Raw genomic sequence first — 23,797 nt, forward strand, 5'->3', positions numbered from 1 at the left:
TTTGGGGATTCAAAATAATCAGGATTTCAATGAAAGGCTTGAATTTGGACTCGGATCATGGATGCACGTTTTTACACTGGTTTGTTGAGAAGGAGTGTATATGAGGAGTGAATTTGATTTGATGCTTTCAGCACAGAAAAAAAAAAAATAAAAGATTTTAAATGGATAAAAATGTAAAGGAACTGGCAAGATTACCTTTCTATTTGACTTTAACCACTGTTTGATTATTGTGTTCCCATAGTAACAATCTGATGCCAAGAGTTCAAACTTGTCTTAGTGTTTTGAGCTCGGTTTGATGACAAGTCACATCTTGACAAATAATGACCAACTACCAAAAACTGCGTCTAAGCTCAGCCAATTAATCGTCGTCCTAACCCTGTACTTAAACACGGTTAGTTGCTTCTAACAGGAAGAGGGGCCCCCAAATTTAACTCAGCTTGAGACCCCATGCCACCTGCAGCCAGTCCTGCTGGTACAGTTTCACCTGATCGTAAAGTCATTTCCTCCAGCTGTAGCCAGCCAGTCGCTGTTGAGCTGGACGTCTCACTAGATGCCGAGTTAAAGGAAACCAAAGTAACTCATAAATCAGCAGATGCACCATTCAAGTTTTAAACATCACATTGGGAAAGGATCTCAAATCTGCATCTGTGATTTAAAAATAAAAAAAATAAATAGAGCAGAGAATGTTTTCATGACTGAGACGGAAAGACAACCACGCTGCAGCGCGCCAGGCATAGGGAAGGTCACCCGTTTTTAACCTGCGCCCTTATCAAACAGATACAGCTGCACTTGCATGCATTGTGTATTTTTTATTTTTATTTTTTGATTGGGTGATGAAGAGTGAGCGGCTTATTTCTGGAAACCACCTGTTTGTTCTTCCTGTTTGCCTTTAACGTTTCAATGCTGCATGTGTCGAGCATATTAAACAAACCATAGACGAGCTGCATCAGAAAACCACAGCTGAGAGCTGTGTTGCTGCTAACAGCCTCAGTGATTTATGGATGTTTCCCCCTCCTCTCTCTCTCTCTCTCTCTCTCTGCCTCGCCTTCGCTCTCTTCTCCACGCGCTGGATCAGCTGATCCGTCACGTGACTCGCCCTTTTGCAAGATGGAGTTAAGCGAGTCTGTGCAGAAGGGGCTGCAGCTCCTGGCCGATCAGTCCGCCGTGAACCACAGCAGCTTTCAGGTGCTGCTGGATGTCTCCTTCCGGGGACTGCTCTCCTCCCGGGCCGACCCCACAGTCCTCGGTGAGCCGATGTCTCTCCCCCCGCCACCGCCGCCGCTTTTGTCTTCGCTCCTTCTTCCGGTTTCTCTATGTCTAGACTCGAGGTTTGCGGGTTTTGACGGAAATATAGCGTCCTGGATTATACACGTTCACGTAAAAAAAAAAGAAAAATTCTCGTGTGGTGCGAGCTGGGAGCGCAGTTTTATGTGTTAAGGCGCTCTTTGAGGGGGTTTCTGTTTCTGTTAAACGGCCGCCAGGGCTACATAACACACAAGGTTCATCATACTGAAGTATTTCAGTAGCAATCACTTGGGATTGAAGTATTTTTAATATAAAATGGACAATCTGATCTTGCACACGTTTTTATCCCGCTCTGTTTTTGCTGGTCGACTTTAATTTTCGAATAAAATCTACAAATTACACCAAAAATAAATGATTAAAGTGACGTTTTTTTTTTTAGGTTGTTTTTTTTAGCGCTTCAGTGTGAGAATTGTTTAGAAAATGAAATGTTCACCAGACAAACAAAGAAATGACCCCGGACCCCTCCCCAGCACTCCCGGCTGATGCAGCTGAGGGGTCCATTCACATGCAAATCGTCATTGATTTCCATTCTGCGCGTCAATCTGGGAGAACCCCGAGGAGAGGAAATGGATCGCATTGGCACCAACATGATTCCCCCAAAACGTAGGAAGAGAGGCGTACGCATCATCTCGCTTCACTGTCCCTCTGGTTTCAGATCAGCCCGAGTTGAAGCACATGGACAGGATCCTGCTGAAGCAGAGCCACGCAGCCCTGACCACCTTCATCCTGGAAGCGGTCAAACACAACGCCGACAAGTCCACGATAAGGTAAGGCAACAGCAGACCCGTATGGAAGTCAGAGGAGCTGATGGGATTGCTTTGAGGTCCTCTGATGTTTCATGTTGCACCATGAAACTCTCCAGGTCTGCAGCAGTGGATGCAGAATCTTACCTTTTTTTTTTTGCTAGAAATGTCTTTTTGCAGGAAAATGAAAAAAAAAAAAAGACCAAGTGGAGTTGCTTGCTCACGCTGTTTGGCTGCATGTTGTTGAGAAGTGATTATGTATGAAAAGAGGAACAAATGGAGGGAAATGTGCTGACGTTGCATTAAACGCTGATCAATGATGACCTTTGTTTCTGTTGCACTTTAACTCGAAATTTAGTCCTTTTTGCAAACTTTTTGTGGTGTATGTTAAAAACTCTGACGTTCAGGACGTCTGACATGAACTTGTATGAGAACACCTGTCTCTGTGCATGTATGGGGAAACATTCAGCTGTGAAAAACGTCAGAATTGAGGTGTTTCTTATGGAGAAGTATCAATAAATCAGCGATTGACTGTCAGTAGTGAAAGGGAGACCCAACACTAGGGGACGAAAATCAGTTCTCTACCTCTTCACTAATCGAATCAAAACTAAAAATTCATTATTTTCAGTCAACATGCACCAACAGCAGGTTACCTGACGCATTTTTGTAAAATAAAAATCAGGCGAGGGTCAGTGACTCGTTATGTTCACTCATTGTTTTCTGATGGAATTTAAAACTGCTGCCTCTGTCAAGAAACCTCCAGATATGAATGCCACTGTTTTCTCATTAAAATGCTTTGTAATTGTAAAATGAAATCTGAGTCGGTTAAAAATCGCAGTCGGGTTTTCAAATGAAATCAGAAGTCGGTATTGAAAACGGCTGACTGGTTCATGTCTGATTTGGTACCTGTCTTGTGGTTTTCTCGTTCTAAAACCAGATGTTTTGGCACAGACTGCTGTGTCGTTTCACGGTGTCTCAAAGTTTCATTCGTAATCTCAAATCCTTTGTTCTGCTTAAACTGTGTGAAACTATTCTGTAGAAATGAAAAAGACATTTCTGTGCCAAACAGCACACATAAAAAAAAAAAAAAAAATTAATAAATAAAGGAGTCTCAATTGGGTTTGTGTACCAAAACAAAACCACAACTTTCCCTGAATTTTTTGTTGGGGGGGGGGGGGAATAGTAGCAAACTGATTTATTGTACACTCATCAGTGAAAGTACTCACACTCACTTATATGACAAGATTTTGTCTGCAAGTTTTAATCTGACCAGAACAGATGGATAGCCCAAAAGCTTTGGAAACATTGTGGAAAACTAAGAAGTTCATTGTTGGTGTGTGTTTTTTGAGATCTGACCCCAAAGTTGGATTATTCTTGACAGAAATACACAAAATGCTGGAGGATATCTTACACTTCAGTCTGGTATAAGACTGATTTAAAATGGCTTCATCATAACATTTTAACATAAAGAAAAAAAAAATTATAATAAAAATGAACAATGTGATTTAATTGCTGTTGCTTAAAACACAGCAGCACCAGATATTCCTTCTCCTGTTTTATTACTTTAACATCCTGATTGTGGAATTTATGATGATATATGACTCAATAATGATACTCAATTTATATATTAATTTTGCTACATTAAATAATTTTAATGGGTGGCGCCCTTTGGTTTTCAATGGCGTGACTTTCAGTTTTTCTTTTTTTTTCTTTTTTTTTTTAGGATTGGAAATAATTCCAGGAGGTCATATTTGTTCCTCTTTTAAGCAAGGTCAAGGTGTAAAAGCCTTCTTTCAGCCAGCTGACTGGCAGTTGGCAGCAGCAGTTGGGAGAGGATTGGTGTTGCGTACGATTCAAGCTTAAACCACCGTACTGGAAAACATTTGAAAAACATTTTGTCTACCTTGATGTCGATAACCAACCCATGCCTCCCACAGATACGGATGAAATTCTAGTTTTCCGATCTGATTTAAATCTAAACAAACATTTCTATGAGATGCTTTAAAGTCAATCTATGCAACTTTCGGATTTCCTCCGGAGAAAAAGTGTTATTGGACTTCAACTCCTGCCTGACAACAGCAAAATCTTCTTGCTTTGCTTAATAGGATGCAGATCGAATGACTTGTGTCCTGCTATCTTAATGTTTTGCAGTCAGATGGTGTTTGTGTGTTTTCACTCATGCACGCTTATGTCACAGTGCTGAAGCTTTTCCATTGGTCGAGATGAACGTATCACAAGCAAACATTTGAGGAAATCACCTCTTCGTTTCAGTTCCAGGTTCATGTTCAGCACCAAGTGTTCCAAATATGTTCAATTCGAAGAAAATAGGGTGTCAATGATCGCTACGAGTTAACGTTTTCTGTAGAATGGTATTAAAGAAAGACGTATTAGCAAAAGCAAATAATAATAAAAAATATGTGAATTTAAGTGTCTCTTTCTTTCTTGCAGCTCCTGCTTTGAGGAGCTCACTTTCAGCACAGACAGAATAGAAATATTCTTCAGCACATATCAGGTCACATCATGTTGATCTTAATAAATAAAAAATAATACATTTAACGACTGCAGTTTTGACTAACTTGTGTGGGTGGTAAACTGGGGTTTGCTTTGTTTTACAGAAACATAAAAAAGACATGGAGCATCTGTTGAGCAGGTAAGGATAAAAACTGGAGATTTTTTTATTTATTTTATTTTTGCCTCTCTGATCTCATTCAGGATAAAATTTGATTAAGATTCTATTGCTGAACCGAATAAAGTTTTCGAAAGACTTTTGTGTTATGAAAAAATGAACTTGGTGGTGGAGATGAAGGTGTGTGTGTGTGTGGGGGGGGGTGATTGAAATGTGTAGATCAGGGCTGAGAAAGTATAATTATCAGCAAACTGGTCTGGTATGAGATTTGGACATGATGACCAAAGCAGATGGATTTACCCTATAATTTCCTAAACCCACAATTTTCCCCCCAATAACAAATCTTGAATATTAAAATATATTTATATATATTAAAGGATGAAAGAAATATTGCTAAATATATTTTTCTTATCGGTGTATTTATTTTTGTTTTATGTGGTCTCCACATAAAAAAAAAAAAAAAAAAAAACTTTCTGGATACGCCCCTGGCAGATTGGATGAACCTATAACAAATTTATAAGCCATTCGATTAATCAAACTGTACCCAAGTTGCTGCAACAAGCTCTTCCCTCTTTTAACTTTCCCCTCTTTCTAGCATGGGCAGACGTCCACCTCACATTAACGACGTATCATGGCGTCTGCAGTACCACATGAAGGTACAGACGCGTTGCGCCAGACCCTGTGCTCCAGCAGTTGTTTCTGCACCATTTGTTATGTGACGCTAACAGTGTCGTTCCTCCCCCCACCCCCCACCATCAGAACGGGCAGCTGGATAAGATCAACGAGCCTTTCTACCTGATCTCACTGAACACGGAGGTATAACTGCTGCGCTGTTCTCCTTCTGTTTTCCTGCAGCTTCTGTACGAGTGCGCAACAAAAAAAAAAGCTACATTTGCTTGTTTTATTTTTATTTCCTTCATTTTTGTCAGAATGAAGGGTCCTCGGAGGATATCAACTTCACCTGCACAACGGAGCAGCTGCAGGTAACAGAAAAGCCACGTTAAACGGAGTTTAATTGTCAGAAAAACATAACGAATAAAAACTCATCCTACTTACGAGATGTCTGTCCTGTTTGATGCTTTTTTTGGGGGGGGATTTCAAGCTCACAGTATTATTTGTGCTTGTGGAATGGAAGTACGAGCTGAACTAAATTGAATTTTGATCTTCTTCCTGGTCTGCCCGGTTTTTATTGGGAATGTTTCCCGCTTTTCTCTGCCGCTCTGGATTTTTTTTTTTTTTTTTTTTTTTTGCTGGAAGTGACCCGTGTTTTTCTCTATTCCAGGATCTGGTGTCAAAGTTGAAAGATGCTGCCAAGAGTGTGGAGAAAGCCAGTCAGATGTGACGCCCTGCAGCAGCTACAGCAACTTCACCAACTTTTTTTGTTTTGTTTTGTTTGTTAATATTAGTTCCTGTTTTGTACACGAGTCTACATAACGTCACGCATGTTTGTGAATAAAGTCTGAAATAATAATAAAAAAAAGTATGTATTTGTCATTTGAGTCGTGCCAAACCTTGACATATTCTCAACAACCTTCTCATCCGACACGTCGGTATAGAGTTTTGATTTTATTTATTTTTCCTCCCCCTTGAAACACTGACAAAAAACTTGAGGAAATTTTAGACTTTTTTTTTCATCGTTTTAAACTGTAGTTTGATGCTATTACCGTTCACTTTCAACAAGGTACTCGGAGCCAAAACCTTACCGATTAATTGCCTGGAATTTCATCCCCTTTTCCCCTCCGAGTTTACACCCACATCAGCTGCAGCTTCAAAGCTCCTCAGTTGGAGCTGCACAGCGGCTCGGATTCCATAAACATCCCAAATTCCTCCATGCTCAGCCGACTTCAGATGCTTCCAATCGAACGTGGTTGTGCGTTTTATTTTATTTTATTCTATTGTTTTTTTGTTGTTTTTTTTTACACGAGCCTGTGAAAACAAAATGTTTGACGCCATTTGTTAGTGCGTCGGTCTTGGAGGAGAGCTTTAATAAAGCAGCTGCCTTCTGCCACAGCAGTCTTGCATGAGGGCAGCCGCTTGTGCTTTGCGGTTATTTTTAACACCAGCGAGGCTGGGGCGCGCTATAAAGTAATCGCTCGCATGCTACGCACGCCGATTGTTGCGCAAAGTGGTCAAAAAGTGCGTGAACGTGGATTCGGTGAACTCTAGAATTACGTTCCCGGAGGAAAGAAAAACAAAACAACAAAAAACCACTCCGACAGAGAATTTCTCTGCGCCTTTAAGCGACCGCTTGCTCGCGTTTTATGCCCAAATCGCAGCGTCTTGCGTGGTTTCGCTTTGAGAGAGGGACAAGAAAGAGAAACGCACTATCATATGCACACCTTTTGGTTTTGTTGCGTTTCGTGTCACCCACGCAGAAGATTTTTTTTTTTTTTTTTTTTTTAGGCAAACGTTCATACACCGACAGTAATTCCAAGGCACCCTTAAGCACAGAGATCACGTGACCACGGGGCGGTCGAACTACAAGCCATTTTGGGGACTGTGTCAGTTTCCACGGAGCACAAGCACATACACACACACGGAGAAGAGAGAGAGAGAGAGAGAGAGCAAGCGAGAGAGAGAGAGCGAGTGCTGCGTTTCAGCTCTAGAGGCGAAGCGGATATTTTGGAGGCAAAGTTATCAGTGCTGAAGTGGACGGCTGTCGGAACCGAAGCGGCGGGATTTGGATCCATTGGATCGGGATACGCGCGGCGCAGGAGGCAACGAGGAGTTTTGCTCCCCCCCTCCTCCCCCCCTTCCTCTTCTCGTCTTGGCGCATCTGAAATGCGCTGCGCTCCGCCGTGCGCAGTCCGCCACTGACAGCGTCTGCAGCTCTGCTTCAAGATGGCGGCTCGGCTTCTATTCATTTTCTGCTGATCTGCCTCCCAACTTTCATTGTCTCCGCCGCGTCGAGAGCCGCCGATCGCCAGCCGAGCCTGCAGGTTTGTGCCCTTCCGTCTCGTCTCTAACTAGCAGCGGTGAAAGGCGACGATTAGGTGGCGTGCTTTTGTGTTTTTCCACCCTCTCTCTCTCTCTGTCTGTCTCTCTCTCTCCCTCCGCGCTGATCCGATCCAGCGGTGGATGTGGAGCTCTATCACCGACGTGGAGCTCAGTGTGTCTCATGCGCACTACTTTTCTTTCCCCCCTCCGTCTTCCTGCAAAAACAGATCCGCTCTCGGCCATAAAAGCCAATTATTGCACACTCTCGCTCGCAGACGCGTGGTACAGAGCTCGGTTAACTGGCTCTAAAGGCTGGTCTCGGCTAAGGTTTGCTTTGCGTCGTTTGGATTTATGTAAAGTGGGAGAGCCGAAGCGAACCAAGCTCGGTCGGCTGAGATGGCAGCGGCAGCAAGTGCTTCAAACGCTCCGTGTGGGCTCGGATTTCCACGCAGGGGCTTCATTTTATAGAGGTGGGATGGTGGAAGGGTCCCGAACCGGGTCCCGTTCGTCATTTGTGTGAATTCGACCCGGTTTCGGATTTTTGAACTTAACACGGATGGCTACCGGAAACGTGCCGTGGAGGTGAAGCGTTTCATTTGTGTCTTAATTATTTCATTAGCGGTGATCGATAGATGGCTGATTGTCGGAAAATAAGAAAGCGTGCGTGTTTTTCAACTGTTGTGTGGCGGTTTTGTTCGGATTGGATGGTTAAAGTTTGAGTAAATTAAAGCAAAAACAGCGGGGCGAGACGTCGGGGTGGATACAAAGAGGTGGCTGAGTCCTCCAAAGCAGCCAAAGCGTCTATTAAATTTACACGAACTGTAGCCAGAACAGGATGTTTGTTTTATTTTATTGACGTGCAATATTTTCAGCTTTCATCCAGCTTCATTGCATGTCCACGGTGTGTCTTATACAGTAGGCTATGCTGACAAGTCTCCTCTATCACGCGGAGGGAAAAAATGATCAGTGTTCATTAAGAAAGCTTCAATGAGAGGGGGGAAAAATAGAATATTTTTTCATTGTTGGTTGTTTCAGGTTAACATCCTTGGTATACATGTATACAAGAAGTTTTGTTCAAATGAGCTGAAGCTCCAATAAGTTACCATTTATTTTTTTATTTTTTGTATATTCCACTTTATACATCCAGTCACAGCGGCGGATACAAGCTTTAGTTTTTCCTGCTGTTTTTGTTCATTTCATTGGGTTCTAATAATTATCTCAAAGTACTGTTGAGCTGTTTGCAACCAGGGGAAACGCCGTGACAGGCAACGGTGCCGTTTGAGGACAAACGAGCATCTCTTTGGGTCAATTGCGAGGACTTTTGGAAATCTAGACTTGTGCGGCTTTTTTTTAAGGCTTATTCTCCATAAACTGCTGAGTTGAGTAAATTAATTCAAGTCGGAACGGCGGATACAGTTGGGAGCTAATCTTCCTACTGATCCTCTGTGAGTTGAACCATTTATTCAGAAATAAACTTTTTTTTTTTTTTTGCGGGGGGGGGGCATCGACTCGAAGTCATGTCATAAACGGGAGCAAACAGCCCCGCTCCCACAGGACGGAGAAGGGAGAACAGTTGTCCAAACACCAGGCGATCGATTAATGGCGCAACAGGCTCCTCCTCGCATATATGCGGACATTATCCATCATTGTGCGGGTCTGTGGCATCCATTGGAGCCGAGACGCTGTCCAAACTTGCCCTGTCAGGGGTCTGGTGAGCCTCAGAAGCGGTTTGAGAAAAGTCTGACGCATGGTGCTGATGGTGGACAAGACTGGCTCAGTCAAATCCAGTATTTATTTATTATTTTATTATATTATATTTTATCCACCCTCCCCCAGAAAACCATAACCTCTGTTGGCTTTACACACACTTAGTGACAACTTTTATTTCAGGAAAAACAATAGTACCTGAGAAGAGTTCATGTCGACATTTAGTTTACATTTGTGTTGTTTTGCCTCCAATCCCGCATAAAGTCTTAAAGCGTAAACAGTATAAAGACAGAGCTGGCTTGAGGTATAAGCAAACTAAGCTACTGGTTAGAGCTCAGAAGGGTATGTATGTCATAACTTGTTTACAGTTTGTAGTGGATCAAGAATGAGCCGACTTATAAATGCCTTGGATTATTTTAAGAAAACGGTGTAAAAAATAATTTAAAATGGTTGGATCTGAATAGTAATGTGTAATGCACATTTGCTTCAGATTTCATTGGTTATGGTTGTAGAGTCATTTATTTTTTGCTGTCACTTTAACAGGTTCTATTTTTGCTGCCTGTGCTGGGATCACACTTCATGCTCTAAATGTTTGCAAGTGAATAGCAACAAGTTTAATGTAATTTTCCTCTTAGTGCCTGTAAGTTCGGCTGATTAAATTTGACACATCCATCCCAACACCAAGTCTGTATTGGAACATTGTGACTTTTTTTTTTTTTTTTTTACCTCACCTCCACAATTTACAGCTTTTACCTTCCAAACTATGTTATCCCAAGTATTTTGTATTAAATAAAAGAAGCAAACTGACGCAAACAGTCAATTAAAGAGATTCACTGTTGGGTGTAGTTATATGCACAATGAGCAAACAAAAAAAAAAAAAAAAAAAAAGGGTGTTGCTGTGGTGGCTATGTTGCCCCCAAATCAAATTCTTCTTAAGACTCAATTGAACCTTGGGTCGGCACTGCCGATGAGCTTTACCCACAACTAACTTCTGTGAAGTTACTTGTTTATAAAACAAATATGCGCTGAAAGGTAATGGCCAGACTGTGTGAGAGGCTGGTTCTGACGCAGAACAAATGCAGCCTGTGTTCCAGTTTGCGGGTTTAACTTCGGCGCAGCCTCTGCTGTCTGGCCATGTTGCTGCTGCTGCTGCTGCTGCACCGTGCTTATTATCGCACACACGCCATGAAGCGAAGCACTGCTGCTCGAAGCGAAGCAGTTCTCCGACTGGGACACCGTAGCCTATAGCTCTTTGTAGCCCAAAAGCTTCGGGTTTATGCGGGGCTTCAATGCGCCCCCTCTCTATCGTAGGAAACCCCGCAGCCCCGCCGAACAGATATGAGCTTCTCTTTTTTTCCCCCCCCTCTACAAAATGGCAGCCGTGCTGTCGGCAGCCTGGCAGTCCAGCGGCGGAGGGGACGGAGACTCTCGGTCCCTCCTTCCTCCTCCTTCCCGCTCAGCTTCACCGGCAGCTCGCCGACTTTTTGTTTTGGTTCGACATCCTGCGTCGTTCTGGTCACTGGCGAGCCGCCACGCGAGCTTAAAGCAATGGGAGTTGCCATAGAAACGGTCGGGTCCCCGCCCCCGCTCCTCCCTTACCCTCGCACCCGTTCGCCGCCTGTGTGGCACACCTGACGCAACTACCGGGAGCCTGGAATCATCGCTCCCGGTTAACCCTCGCTCGGGCTGAGAATCCGCCTTTTCTCAGCAAATTATGCTCTCATTCATATATTTCTATATGTTAAGCGGCATTTAAGGCTTTGTTGCTGGATTGGTGCTATTTATTCCCGGTGACAAACACTCACTAGGTGTAACTTCTTCTCCAGCTGTTTGTCCATTTAAAGCAAATGTTGACACAGCAAATCGCATTTAAAAAACACAACACACACACATCTAGAGTTGATAAATCTGACTGGTTGACGCGTCATTTTTTATTTTTATTTAATTTTTTCAAAATTTGAATCACCTCGACATTTGGATCCTGCCTGCCCCATTGCTTCGTTGTTATGCCTACTTTAGATGACGGTCATATAAAGTGGCATCGATTTCCCCATGATCTGATTGATTTATGATATTTTACTGCCTCCTCGCCGGCTGAATGCCATGTCACTGCCCATCAATCTGCCACAGAAGGAAAAAAAAACCCCTCTCCTTTCGGTTGGTTATTTTTTAATTAGCATAAAAGATGGTGTTGATTTAACACAGTCAAGCAAACAACATCTTTTCCCATGCAAATGGTGCTCTGGACCATCAAGGCTTTGGAGGATGACTCTCTCAATTAAAACATACTTTGGTGTTTTGGTTTGAATATCACAATGGAAAGGCTATACAGTGAAGTGGCTCTTGAAAATATATATTTTTAAAAAGTCTTTCTAAAATTGTAGTTAACAATAATAGTCATTGTTGTTCCTCAAATGGTCAACATTTCCACTCAGATAGCATCTGCAGCAGCCATCCTGACACATTCCCTCTTTTCTTTCTTTCCCATGTAGGATTTTTCTTTTTCTTTTTTTTTTTTCTTTTTTTTTTTGTAAAGTTCTGCCAACATGCATCGGACCACCAGGATAAAGATCACCGAGCTCAACCCTCACCTCATATGCGTCCTCTGTGGAGGATACTTCATAGACGCAACCACCATCATCGAATGCCTCCACTCTTGTAAGCACCGTTTGTCCCTCAGCCCAGATTTAGCACCCTCATTTTTTTTCTGACTGATATTTTCTCTGTTGCAGTCTGCAAAATGTGCATTGTACGCTACCTGGAAACAAGCAAATATTGTCCCATCTGTGATGTACAAGTGCATAAAACGAAACCCCTGCTCAACATTAGGTGAGACAGTGTTTTGTTGAAGTCGCTTTCTTTGACACGTGTTGCCCCTGGGTGTGTCTTTTTGCTTTTAATCACAGATGAAAAGTGCTATTATGTTTTGCCACTCTTCCTTTTTGACTTGCCCTTTGTGTGGATGAATCAGCCATTCATTGTCATATGTATAAAGGCTGTAATTTCTCTGCTCATCCAATGCATTCAACCTGCTGTGTCAGAAGTTTGTGTTTGAACATGACAGGAGTTTTTCCATTTTCTCTGCAGATCTGACAAAACTCTGCAGGACATTGTGTACAAACTGGTTCCGGGCCTCTTCAAAAGTAAGAATATTCAAATCTCTTCACTGTGCAAAACGAATCCATAGAAGTGGGAGCTTGTGGTGTGGCTCATTTTTTGTAAGGTTGTGAAGTTTTTAAATGCCACATTTTGATATTTCAAAGATTAGAAGCTGTTCCGATTTCAGAGCTGAGGTGAAATGAGAAATTATGGACACTGTTGGTTCTGATGTCTTGCAAAGTGCTATTGGTAAAGAAAAATCAACCAATACGTGTCCAACTTGTTTGAATTGTGATGTTTTTGCACTTAAAAAAAATAAATATTTTTTTAAACCCCTTCAGATTTGTTGCCATCTTTCCATAATGTTGACAAATGTTACAAAAGACCCAAATTATTTCCACAAGTCATCCCATTTTGCCGTGTTTGATGGTGAAATCGTTGCTTATAACTCACCCTGGTAGCATTTCCTTTCTTTAAGAGTCTGTGACAGCTGTACTGACTTGTCTTCCTGAATTCGTGCAGATGAAATGAAAAGAAGGAGAGACTTTTATGCAGAGCATCCTGTAGATGGTGAGTCGAAGATCCAGCCTTTTTATATAAAGTGTGATTGGTCCTCCTTATTTTTCCTCTGTAACCTGTACATTTTCTTTGCCTATAAAAGCTTCCAATGGTTCACATGAGGATCGTGGAGAGGTGGCGGACGAGGATAAGAGAATTATCACCGATGACGAGATCATCAGCCTCTCCATCGAGTTCTTTGATCAGACCAGGTGAGCTTTTGTTCTGAAAGTACATGAAAGCGACTTTTATGAGGACATAATTAAAGAAATTTAACATTTAGCTCATTTGCAGGTTATTATCTTTCTCTGTTAAATTGCTCTAAAATGTTACTTTTACGTTCGTAATTTATCATTTGCGGTGTCTGGAAAAAAAAATCTGTTTGGATTTTCTTGTACTTGAGTATTTAACATATACTTGCATACATAAAGGGAATACATACTGGTATTTGTTTAAAATGTAAAAGATTTATAATTTACAAATATCACCTATTATAATACCCAGTGGATTTTGTCCAATGTGTCATTTGTAAAGAGTCCTTTATGGTTACCATGGGAAATTACATAAAAATTAGTGCAAAATCATGACTTACTTTTTTTTTTTTTTACATTTCTGAAATCAAAAAAGAAAATCATACTTACTGAGAATAAAATGGTAAAAACTGATTCTGAGAAGCATTGTATGTTGACTAGTTTAACTTCAACAAGAATGTAATGGAAGTGTGTGTGTGTGTATGTGTGTGTGTTTTTTGTTTTGTTTTGTTTTTAGACTTGTAGGAGGGGTGGAAGACAAGCAAACAAAAGAACAGGTATGTATCACTGATTTGGCAACCTCTCCATAGAATATCCAAAATAATAATAATAATAATAAAAACCCACTACCTGTTTAAAGAAGCAGCCATGTTGTTTCTGCAATGCAAATATTGTTGTTTTTACGGTGGACCAACCAAATGGCTACCTTCTTATAAAAAAGTTTTTTTCAATGCTTTTAGCACAAGATGCAAAATAATTCTTTATATATGGATATCTGCAGGTGGCTAACAAGAGGTACCTGCAGTGTCCAGCCGCCATGACAGTTATGCATCTGAGGAAGTTTTTGCGCAGCAAGATGGACATCCCAAACACATATCAGGTCTTTTATATTGTGTGTTTTTCATATTTAAGTTGATACTTTCATATAAATACAAATTGCAAAATTTGGGGTTTTTTTTTCCATTAAATTTGTTTGCATATATTTTGTGTGATCCAGGTTGAAGTCATGTACGAAGACGAGCCTCTCAAAGATTACTACACATTAATGGATATAGCTTATATCTACACTTGGAGAAGGGTAAGCAGTCTCCTTGGACATGTTGTCAACAGGCTTATTTGAAGTGTTAGTCCTAAAATATACAGGCAGTTATATCATATTGACAGTTAAATTCCTGTCCATTTGTAAGGAAATTTAGGCATAATCCAGTCCAATGGAATAAACCCAATCCTGTTATTTTAACACATTTTTATAGATATAATTAACTGCAAACAATAAACTATCCCCCCTTTTTATGGCTAAGGTTTTATCGGAGAAGATATAAAGTATAAATCTGGTTGTGACATTATTTTAATTTATTAATATTTTGACTATAAGCTATGATGCTAATGATTAGGCTCACTCTGGAAAAAATATTTAATGCTTTCCAACTCCCTGATGAAATTTAGAAATGCTTGGAAAAGTGTCCAGATTTCTTTTTTCCCTATTAACTAAAATATATCAAATTGAAATGTCTGAAAAATAAAGGGCTTGTTGATGTTGATTTTGTTTTATATACTATCCTATATTTTTGGGTTTTGCAACCTGAGTTCTAACAAATTAATTTATAATTAGTTTTTGAATTATTGCTTAAAATAAACTCAGCTGTCCCTTGAATTCAGCTGAAGTCCTGAACTGCTGTCTAGATGCCATGTGAATCTTTTTTTTTTTTCTACTTTGTGAAATGAGGATATCACTAATCACAAAGTAGTATTTAGCTCTTCCGTATTTATTCAATGAGAATCTTTTCTGGATTTTTAAATATCTGGGTATTCAAGATGCTCGGAGAATAATACTTTTTTTTAAAAAAATGTAACAATTGATAACAAAAACTAACTAGGAAACGTAATCAAATGCTCAACTTATGATAGGTGGAAAAATATGTAAAATGGACTCTAGAAAATAATTATTTTAAAGGAGAAAAAAATGTAGGGACCTTGCAGGCTAAACATGTGTATATTTTTGTACATGCAGCAGATGTTCATACAATTTTTTTTTTTTTTACTTGGAAAGCTTAAACTTGTAACATTTACATTTTTTAGGAAGTAACTAAAGGGTTCCATAAATTAATAACATGATATTGACTGTTTTGAAGTATTTTTTATTAACTTAACACCATTCACATAAGTGGTTTGATTTGATATCTCTATTTGAAGCTTAACTGTTCCATTCGTTGCAGTGCCTTTAAACTGAATGGAAATGTAAAAAATAAACGATGAGAGGGAGAAATCTGACTCATGGACATAAAATTCAAAATATACCACAAATGTGTAATCGTGCCTATGTGACTTTATAGAAATTCAAAAATCCCTAAAGTCACAAATATTTATATTTGATAGGAAATTAAGAATTTTTGGGGGGGGAAAAAAATTGATATTCTGCTGAAAGATCCATGTTTTGAACATGCAATTTTGATTAACACTTTTTGGTAAAGGACTTCCGAAGTTTTATTTAAAATAAAATGAATAACTAAAAGAAAAAATAACCATGTTTTATGTAAACGATGCACTCCTGGTCATTTATTTTAAGGTTTCATTTTCTCTTCAACTCTGCACAGAACGGACCCTTACCTCTGAAGTACCGGGTCCGACCCAACTGTAAGAAAATGAAGGTGAACCACCCCCAGCAGGAGGGTCAGAACAATGCCAGCAGGTCCGGTCCGGAGAGCGACTCTGCCAGCGACAAAGCAGGGAGTCCCGTCGGGGCTCCCTCCACCTCCTCGTCCCTGCCAAGTCCCGGAACCCCCGCGCAGTCTCCGCACCCTCAGCTCCCTCACGGCCCGGGCAACAATAGCAGCAGCACCGTGAACGGAAGTTCAGCTGCTGTCTCAGCCGCGGCGGGAGCTCAGACCCCGAGTCGGTCCTTCAGCCAGTTCAGCGGCGGCAGCGGGGGCGGCAGCGGCGGCAAGCCGCGGAAGGTGTCCCTGAACGGCTCGGCGACTTCGTCCGGATGACGCGGGGCTCCGGAGCCGACCTGCCAACGCCAGACTCCCGCTCAGCTCCTACATTTTCCATGCCAACGTAGTCCCACTGTGTAGACAATGTTCTCTCTCTTTCTGTCTCCATTCGTCGTTCTAAATATTATGGCATCATTTGTAAGTTTAAACGTAGTGGAATCAGAGACATTTCAAGATAAAAGAAGGATGAGATGGGAAATTTAGTCTGAAAGGAAAATGTTGGAAGGGGAGGAGGGAAAGAAGAAGAAAGTTTGGATAACATGTCTCTCCCCTTTGAAAGCTACATCTTTATTTTACAGGAGTGACTGAAGGTGACACTTGGATTTTGTTTTATGTCTCTTCGATTTAAAGGTGTTTCTCATGATTAATTCATGTGTGTTGGGATACTTTGAAGCACAGTTTAATGCGCATGCTCATTGTGACTTTTCTGTTCAGGAAGAGGCTTCAGGGTTCGGGCGTGTCCGTCCCTTTTCTAGAGTTTTTGGACATCAGGAGTTTCTGAAGCGGGAAGCATCAATGGGAGAAAAATAAAAGCATTTCTGCCTTTTACTGGAAAACAAAAGAAAAAAAACACCCTTCCTTGTAGCTGGACTGTTCATCCTTCACGTCTTTTAAAGGTTTCCGCGTGTAAATAGACAAAGTGCATATTTAATCAGCCATGGTGTTATTCTCTAACTGCCCTTTGTTCTAAAGGAAGGACTTGGCTTCATTTCATGACAGATGTTTTCATGTCTCTGTTTTCTGTATTTGTATCGCTCAATTGTATGAACAACTTACCGTATTGTTACTGTTGCACAGTATAAAACATCTAAATAAAACATTTTACACTTATGCAGAAAACACACGCCTTTGTTCTGTTTTTCTCCTTAGACATGCCTTTGCATGACAGACAAAAATAACTAAAATAATACAATAGAATCGAAATACGAAAAATGATTAATACAGATACGCAGCAGGTTCGGTTCTTTCAAACCGAACCTGCGGTTCCAATACGTTACCGCGGAACGTATTGGTTTTATTTTGGCTTATGAAGTAGCTCCTCACTCTTTGGAGGAGCTAACATTGAACCAGCTTTTAGCTCGACTTTTCAAATGAAATAATCGTGTTTATTAATACAAAAGAAACAATATAGACGTAAACAGTGACGTATAAAAATTGTTGAACAATTATGCTCAAATTTGCATAAACATTAGCTCCTGTGTTGCAGAGATCTTTAGCTGAAGTCTATTTCTGTCACGATTCTGGCCCGTCTGTCTGCCTGCTCTGTTTTCCTCCACAGCTCTCACCTCTCCAATCATGCCCATGGTACCGCCACATTCAGCACTCAGGCAGGCAGACGATGCCGGATTTTTGAAGGCCTTTAGTGTGAGGTAAAGGTGAGGTCATTTAATTTTGTTTATATAGCACATTTTCAGCAACTAGGCAATGCAAAGTGCTTTACAGGAATGAAACTGTAAAGCACTTTCCTTTGGTTTGGTTAACAAACCAAAGGAAAGAAGAAAAAAAAACAAATCTAATGTTGATCTAAAGTATAAACTAGGTGCTCCTGTTCAGGGTTCCTCAGTATATCCCACCACTGCTGTACAGACGTAAACTGACATTTCATGAGTCTCCACTGCTTCCAAAAAACATGAAAATCCTTTTTTAAAACAACCATCATTTAACAAAACAGTATTGAAATGCCAGTATGCACTTTTAGGTCTTACGTTATTAATAAACACATTCCCTATAATCATAGAATGATCAGAAAACCCCACTGGACATAAAGCGCATGATTTAAATATTTGCAAATGGTGCCCAAAACAATAGAACCTATCTAATCTTGCCAAATTCTTTTTACGGTGAGCCCAGGAATATTGCATTATCCTTCCATTTTTAGATCGCCACATGTCAGCTAAATCCTGTGTTTCAATAATGCGTTTCAATTTCCTCCTTGACTGTACATGTGGCTCCAAATGATTCCTATCTAGATCACCTATTGTACAATTAAAATCACCTCCTAAAATTAAATAATCTGTTGACATACAATTTAATAGTGTATCTGCTAACTTTTCTAAAAACACACAACGTTCACTTGGAGTGGCAGGAGCATATAAGTAAAATAAATGTTATCTTTTCATACTTAACAGTGACTTTTAACAATCTTCCAGTTACAAAATCTTCAGTTTCAATAGAAACTGGAAGAAAGTTTCTTGAGAAAAGAATAGCTACTCCAGCACTTAGTGAAGTTTTATGACTCAAAACAAGATTTCCATCCCATTCTTTCTTCCAATCAACCTCATTTTCAACATCACTATGAGTTTCTTGAGCAAAAGCAATGCATTTAGATTTTAAAAGTTCAAAATACACAGCTCTTTTTCTCACATCCCTTGCACCATTAAGGTTTAAAGATGAGATTTTAAATCTACTCATAACACAAAAAAAGATCCAAAGGAAGAAAAAAGAAATACTAACTTTCATGAAACTCCCTACATTTGAGCTCTAACTTTTTGCACCAGTTTTCGAAGTCTATAAACTTCAGTGTCTATTAACCCATCAGAAGTCCTTTGTCTCATTAACCATTTAGCTGAGTCAACAAACAGTTTTTTATTTGGAAACAAATCTTCTACGACAACATCCCATTTTCCTTTTGTCACTTCCAAAAACCTTCCAATCTGCTCTAGACTGTAACCATTAGTACTATTATTACTATGGAGGAATCAGATTCTCTATTGCTGTCAGAATCAGATAAAGCCAGATAAAGTTTCTTGAGCTCCTTCCCCAGCATCAGCCACCGGTTCTCCTTCCCCAGCATCAGCCACCGGTTCTCCTTCCCCAGCATCAGCCACCGGTTCTCCTTCCCCAGCATCAGTCGCAGAAGTTCCCTCTGCATGTGTGGAGTGGAAGGAGAACGAGTGTGAGTTTTTCTAAAGGTTTGATCTTCACCTTTTACAGTGGTGATTCACTTGTTTCGCACTTTAACACGATCTGTTTTCACTGGTGTTTCAATAGTGTCTTTTTTCCCCCCCGGCCGCGCCAAGCTTTTAGCTCGGCGCGATGGCCGGGAAAAGTTACGGTGCTGCAGGCTTTAGGAGCCTTTCACGTCGGCATGGTATTAAAATACCAGTTGGCGTGGATTTTTCTGTTGAGGAGTGTGGTTTAGCTGTTGGGGAACTTGTTGGGTGTGAAAGTGTGAAGGCAGCGTCCAGGATGAATAATGCAGTGGTTATTTTTTTGGACTCGATTGACAAGGTGAACAGAGTTGAGAGGGGAATTGTTTTGAGAAATACGCAAACTACTGTTTTCCCTTTGATGAACCCTGCTAAGAAGATCATCCTGTCTAATTTGCCACCTTTCATCAGTGATGARGTGTWGTTGAARGAATTGTCACGTCACGGYCAGATCGTGTCGGCAATGAAAATGCTCCCGTCGGGATGCAAATCAGCAAAGCTGAAACACGTTGTTTCATTTAGAAGACAAGTGTTTATGATTCTCAAAAATGATATTGAGGAACTGAGCATAGTGATGAAATTTAAAGTTGACGGCTTTGATTACACTGTTTTTGCAACAACTGAAACAATGAAGTGTTTTGGGTGTAACCAGGAGGGACATTCGGTTCGTAATTGCCCTGAAAAGGTTCAAAAAAGAGACTGTTCAGGTTAATGACATCAGCAGTGAGCGCAGCTGCGACGCTCACACATGCGCACTCGAGAGAGAGAGAGAGAGAGAGAGAGAGAGAGAGGGAGAGAGAGAGAGAGAGAGAGCGCGAGCGCGAGAGAAAGGGGCGAGAGAAAGCGCGTGCGCGAGAAATAGTTCTGTGAAACTGCCCTGTCAGTTCTGTGTCAGGAGTCGATGAAGGAAAGCAGCCGAGGTAGTTGGATGAAAAATGTCCCGTGGACTTTGGAGAGGACAGAGGGAAGCTGCTGAGATCGAAAGAAATAAAAGGCCGGCAGGAAATTTGTGTGAACTCCAAAGTTTCCTGCTGCCAGGTCACGTGACTTCATTCTCCCTACAAATTACAAATATTAAAGGGAATAATCAGCAGTTTTCTTGACTTGAAACTCGGCACAAGATGGACGGAGAGAGAGCGAGAATCAACGCCTCTGCACAGATCTTGACACTGTGGACTATCACCATTTCTCGGCTCCGAGTCCATCTGAACTACGACGAGATACGAGGATTAATGCTCGCGCTGGACCTCCCAGGACTGGTTCGGTCTGAGATCCATCTCTCCAGGCTCCTCGTGTTAATGTGGAACAGGTTCCGCTTCAGAGGAGAGCAGCGGCGTCTGGACTGATGGAGACAGAATAAGTTGCATCAAGAACAGAAGCAGTGGCGCAACTACACATTATTTAGGTGGATGCAAAAACATAGATCGGCGCCCCCCCCTCCCCCCGACCGAGGGAAGGAACGTCAGGGTGAAGGAGCGACGCTCACTAACAGCGCCATTGAACAGAAGCTTCCGTTCGGCATGCTGAGGGTGCAGCAGGACCCTCTCCACTGTGAGGGAACCGGCCCAGCGGCTGCGCTGCTGCTGCTTCATGAACTCTGGAAACATAAAGAAAACCAGACAGTTTCTATTATTCCTCCTTATTTCTGCGCAGCACCATTTATTGTTGAACTTCCTGATGATACGTTGGCACTTTTGAGATTTGATTCGTTGAGCTTTCCAAATGATGATAATAGTCTGACATTTGTGATACTGGAAAAAATAACAGCAATTTCAGGTAAGGTTTCCTTATTTCTTTTTTATTATTTTTATAATTTTTTTTTACAAATAGACTCAAGTTAGAAAAAAAAAATCCAAGTTTCGCTTTTATTTGTGATAATGTGGTCATCAGTTGGTGTAACTGAACGCTGCCACGACCGCTGCCGGTACAGAAAGCACAAATCCGTAGCACATTCCGTGAATGAAGCAGAGCTCATGCTGACCACACAGGGCAACTCCGCTATGAACTAAGTCATAGTGGAGTTCACGTCTACCCCTCCCAGGGAGGGTAGAAATGTCCCCATTGCATGATGCTGCCAAGTGCCAACCCCCATGCTTCACTGTAGCAGAATCTTGTTTTTTATGATCTCGGAGTCCTTCGGGTGCCTTTTAGCAAGATCGTCTGCCACATGTCTTCTAATTAAATAGTGAGTGACTTTTGTCTGGTCACTCCATTCGGGATTGGTGGATTGCTGGAGAGATGGTTGTGCTTCTGGAAGAGGAGCCTTGGAGCTCTGATAACCATCGTGTTCTTGGTCACCTCCCAGAATAAGTCTATTCCTAAAGCAGCATAAATATTTTTGTATCCTTCCCCATCTTTGTGCCTCAAGACATTCCTATTGGGAAGCCTCGAGCCAATTGCTTTTTAATGTTATGTTCGACACTTCCGCTTTGTTAACTGTGGGGGACTTTGGCAGACCTGCACCTTTCAAAATCAAGTCAAATCAGCATTTACCACAGGTGGACTGTATTCAAGTTGTAGAAGCATATTTTTATATTTATGGTAAAGGTTGTGAATATTTGATTTATTATTTCCAGTTATATATTAGTCTTTCCAATATATATATATATATATATATATATATAAATTAGCTATATTATTAACGAAAATCTGCTCGAAAAGGACTTTTTAATTTTTATTTTTGAAGCATAGAAACGCGAGATCACTGCCTGAAGAAATAAATAAAGACAGCGATCAAATAAGCAATGATAAATAATTAGAAATAATTAATATGCGCTCGAATAAAATTGCTACATTTGACTTTTTTGGTATTAAGACTTGCGCACAGAACTATAAAGATGTTCCGTTCCACAATAACACATCTCTGTCGAAGATTGTGAGACAACCGACTGACACCATGTTTTTTGTTACTGGACATTATTTTCTCAGCGTTTTATGGATATAAACATTTTGTTATTTTCCTTTACCTCTGTGTGAATTAACAGATTTTCCGGTGCGATAAGCTTTAAAACCCTTCAACGTTTAGCGGTTTCTTGAGTTACAAAAATCTGTGTCCAACACCTCCTCCAGTACTCTGGAACTTTCTTGGCTTGTTTTTACTTTTTCGTCTCACAGATATGGGAAGCAATTCATGTGTTTCTACAGCAATATACAAAGTCATAAAATAAATGTAAAAATGTCATGGAATTTTTATAAATTATTATGGTGACGTACTATCCCAGGATTTGATTTGCAGCTTCAAAACTCGTATAGATAAACTACGTTTTAACACTAATACACTGAAATCTAAAGGAAGCATAGAGAGTCATATAACTACTATAATGGAACAAATAAAACTAAAATGGTAATGTTTAATAAAAAAATAAAAAATAAATAAAATGAAATTCTTGCCCTAAATATAAAAATTTACTTTAAAAAGAATGATCGTAAAAGTGAATAGGATTATCATTAGAATTACAGTGCTCTTATATTTATTAATTTTTATAAATAAATAAGATTATTTGAGAAATGTCCGGCAAATGTTATTCAACAAAGTACACATGCATTTTTATTTGACGTTTAGAGGTATCTAAGAAATTTAGAATATTCTCCAGATTATGAGGACGCTGCAGACAATGTGATACAAAATCAGAAAGTCCCTTGTTTCATCTCGAAGGTTCCTGTAGTTACCGCGGTGCTTCAGCTCGGCTTTTCAGACATTTAAAAACGAAGTCAGCGGGTCAAATCTACGGCCAGAAACCGCTTGCAGGAACTCACTTCCGCTCAAAGCGGGTCGCCCGCATGCGACACATACTCAGCTGAAACATCGCGGGAATAAAAAGAGGCATCACTCTGAAGGGATTTACTGATGACGCAATCTCCCGGGGAGCTAGCTACCCGGAGTAAGTCGTCTTTCTTAAATAAACGATCTTTGGCCTGAACAAGGCTCATTCCACTTCCTACGTGTTGCTACGGCAACTCAAAACAATAATACAGCTATACCCAGCTGCGTTCAAAAGCGCTGCTTGAAAACCTGGATTAGAATTAGTTTTTTCTTTCGTTGACTACATATTTTAGGAAATAGTCTTTAAAATAACGTAGTTTTCTTTATTCTTTTTGGCATAATGAGTCATCGACTGATTATTCAAGGTGAGATCCATGGGTGGTTTTTACTTCACATTGACGCAAGTTTAGCTTGAAGGTCATTAGACCGACTCCTTGTTTATTTTGTGCTCTGCAGTTTTTGAGCAGTACCAGAAGTCCAGGTTGCAGTTTGTGCAAACCGTTGCTGATTTGGCGACCAGACCACAAAACTCTGAAATCCTCCATAATGCAGGTGGGAAACAGAAATACAGCAATTTTAACATATGTCACGGATTCCAGTGTTAATTTCCATCCGTAAAATAAATTGTTATATTTTAACCAATAAAACCCCCCAAAAAATCCCATGCCATGTATCTCAAAATATTCAAATTAATATTTCTATGCATCCAAGTTTAGCTGCTAAAACAAATTGGCTGAATTCATTATTCATTTTTTTTTAACTTTAGTTTTTTCAAATTCAAAACTACTTTATTGATCGCAAAGGGAAATTAAATAAAATCAACCAATTAAAGACAATTTTGCTCATTTAAATGAATCAAACTACCACCCCCATCAATCCCCCCCT

General features: G+C 40.5%; 2 protein-coding genes across 2 annotated transcripts in view; both read left to right on the plus strand.

The window, feature by feature from the left end:
• Positions 1-1,068: 1,068 nt before the first annotated feature.
• bmi1a (bmi1 polycomb ring finger oncogene 1a) lies at positions 1,069-17,050 on the plus strand. The gene is made up of 17 exons (XM_017301767.1): positions 1,069-1,246; positions 1,961-2,072; positions 4,497-4,560; positions 4,664-4,698; positions 5,270-5,330; positions 5,434-5,490; positions 5,604-5,657; positions 5,957-6,012; positions 11,855-11,976; positions 12,051-12,147; positions 12,406-12,461; positions 12,940-12,987; positions 13,079-13,187; positions 13,744-13,783; positions 14,008-14,106; positions 14,224-14,304; positions 15,821-17,050. The coding sequence occupies exons 1-17, from the start codon at positions 1,108-1,110 to the stop codon at positions 16,214-16,216; spliced, it is 1,626 nt and encodes a 541-aa protein (XP_017157256.1). The 5' UTR covers positions 1,069-1,107; the 3' UTR covers positions 16,217-17,050.
• Positions 17,051-23,098: 6,048 nt separating this feature from the next.
• spag6 (sperm associated antigen 6) overlaps positions 23,099-23,797 on the plus strand; it is a 6,742-nt gene continuing 6,043 nt past the window's right edge. The window contains exons 1-2 of the mRNA XM_008438573.2: positions 23,099-23,277; positions 23,369-23,464. Of these exons, the coding sequence (XP_008436795.1) occupies positions 23,253-23,277; positions 23,369-23,464 (121 nt within the window). The 5' untranslated portion in view covers positions 23,099-23,252. The remainder of the gene's footprint in view (positions 23,278-23,368; positions 23,465-23,797) is intronic.

The sequence above is a fragment of the Poecilia reticulata genome, linkage group LG20, assembly GCF_000633615.1.
Source record: "Poecilia reticulata strain Guanapo linkage group LG20, Guppy_female_1.0+MT, whole genome shotgun sequence".
Lineage (NCBI taxonomy): Eukaryota > Metazoa > Chordata > Actinopteri > Cyprinodontiformes > Poeciliidae > Poecilia > Poecilia reticulata.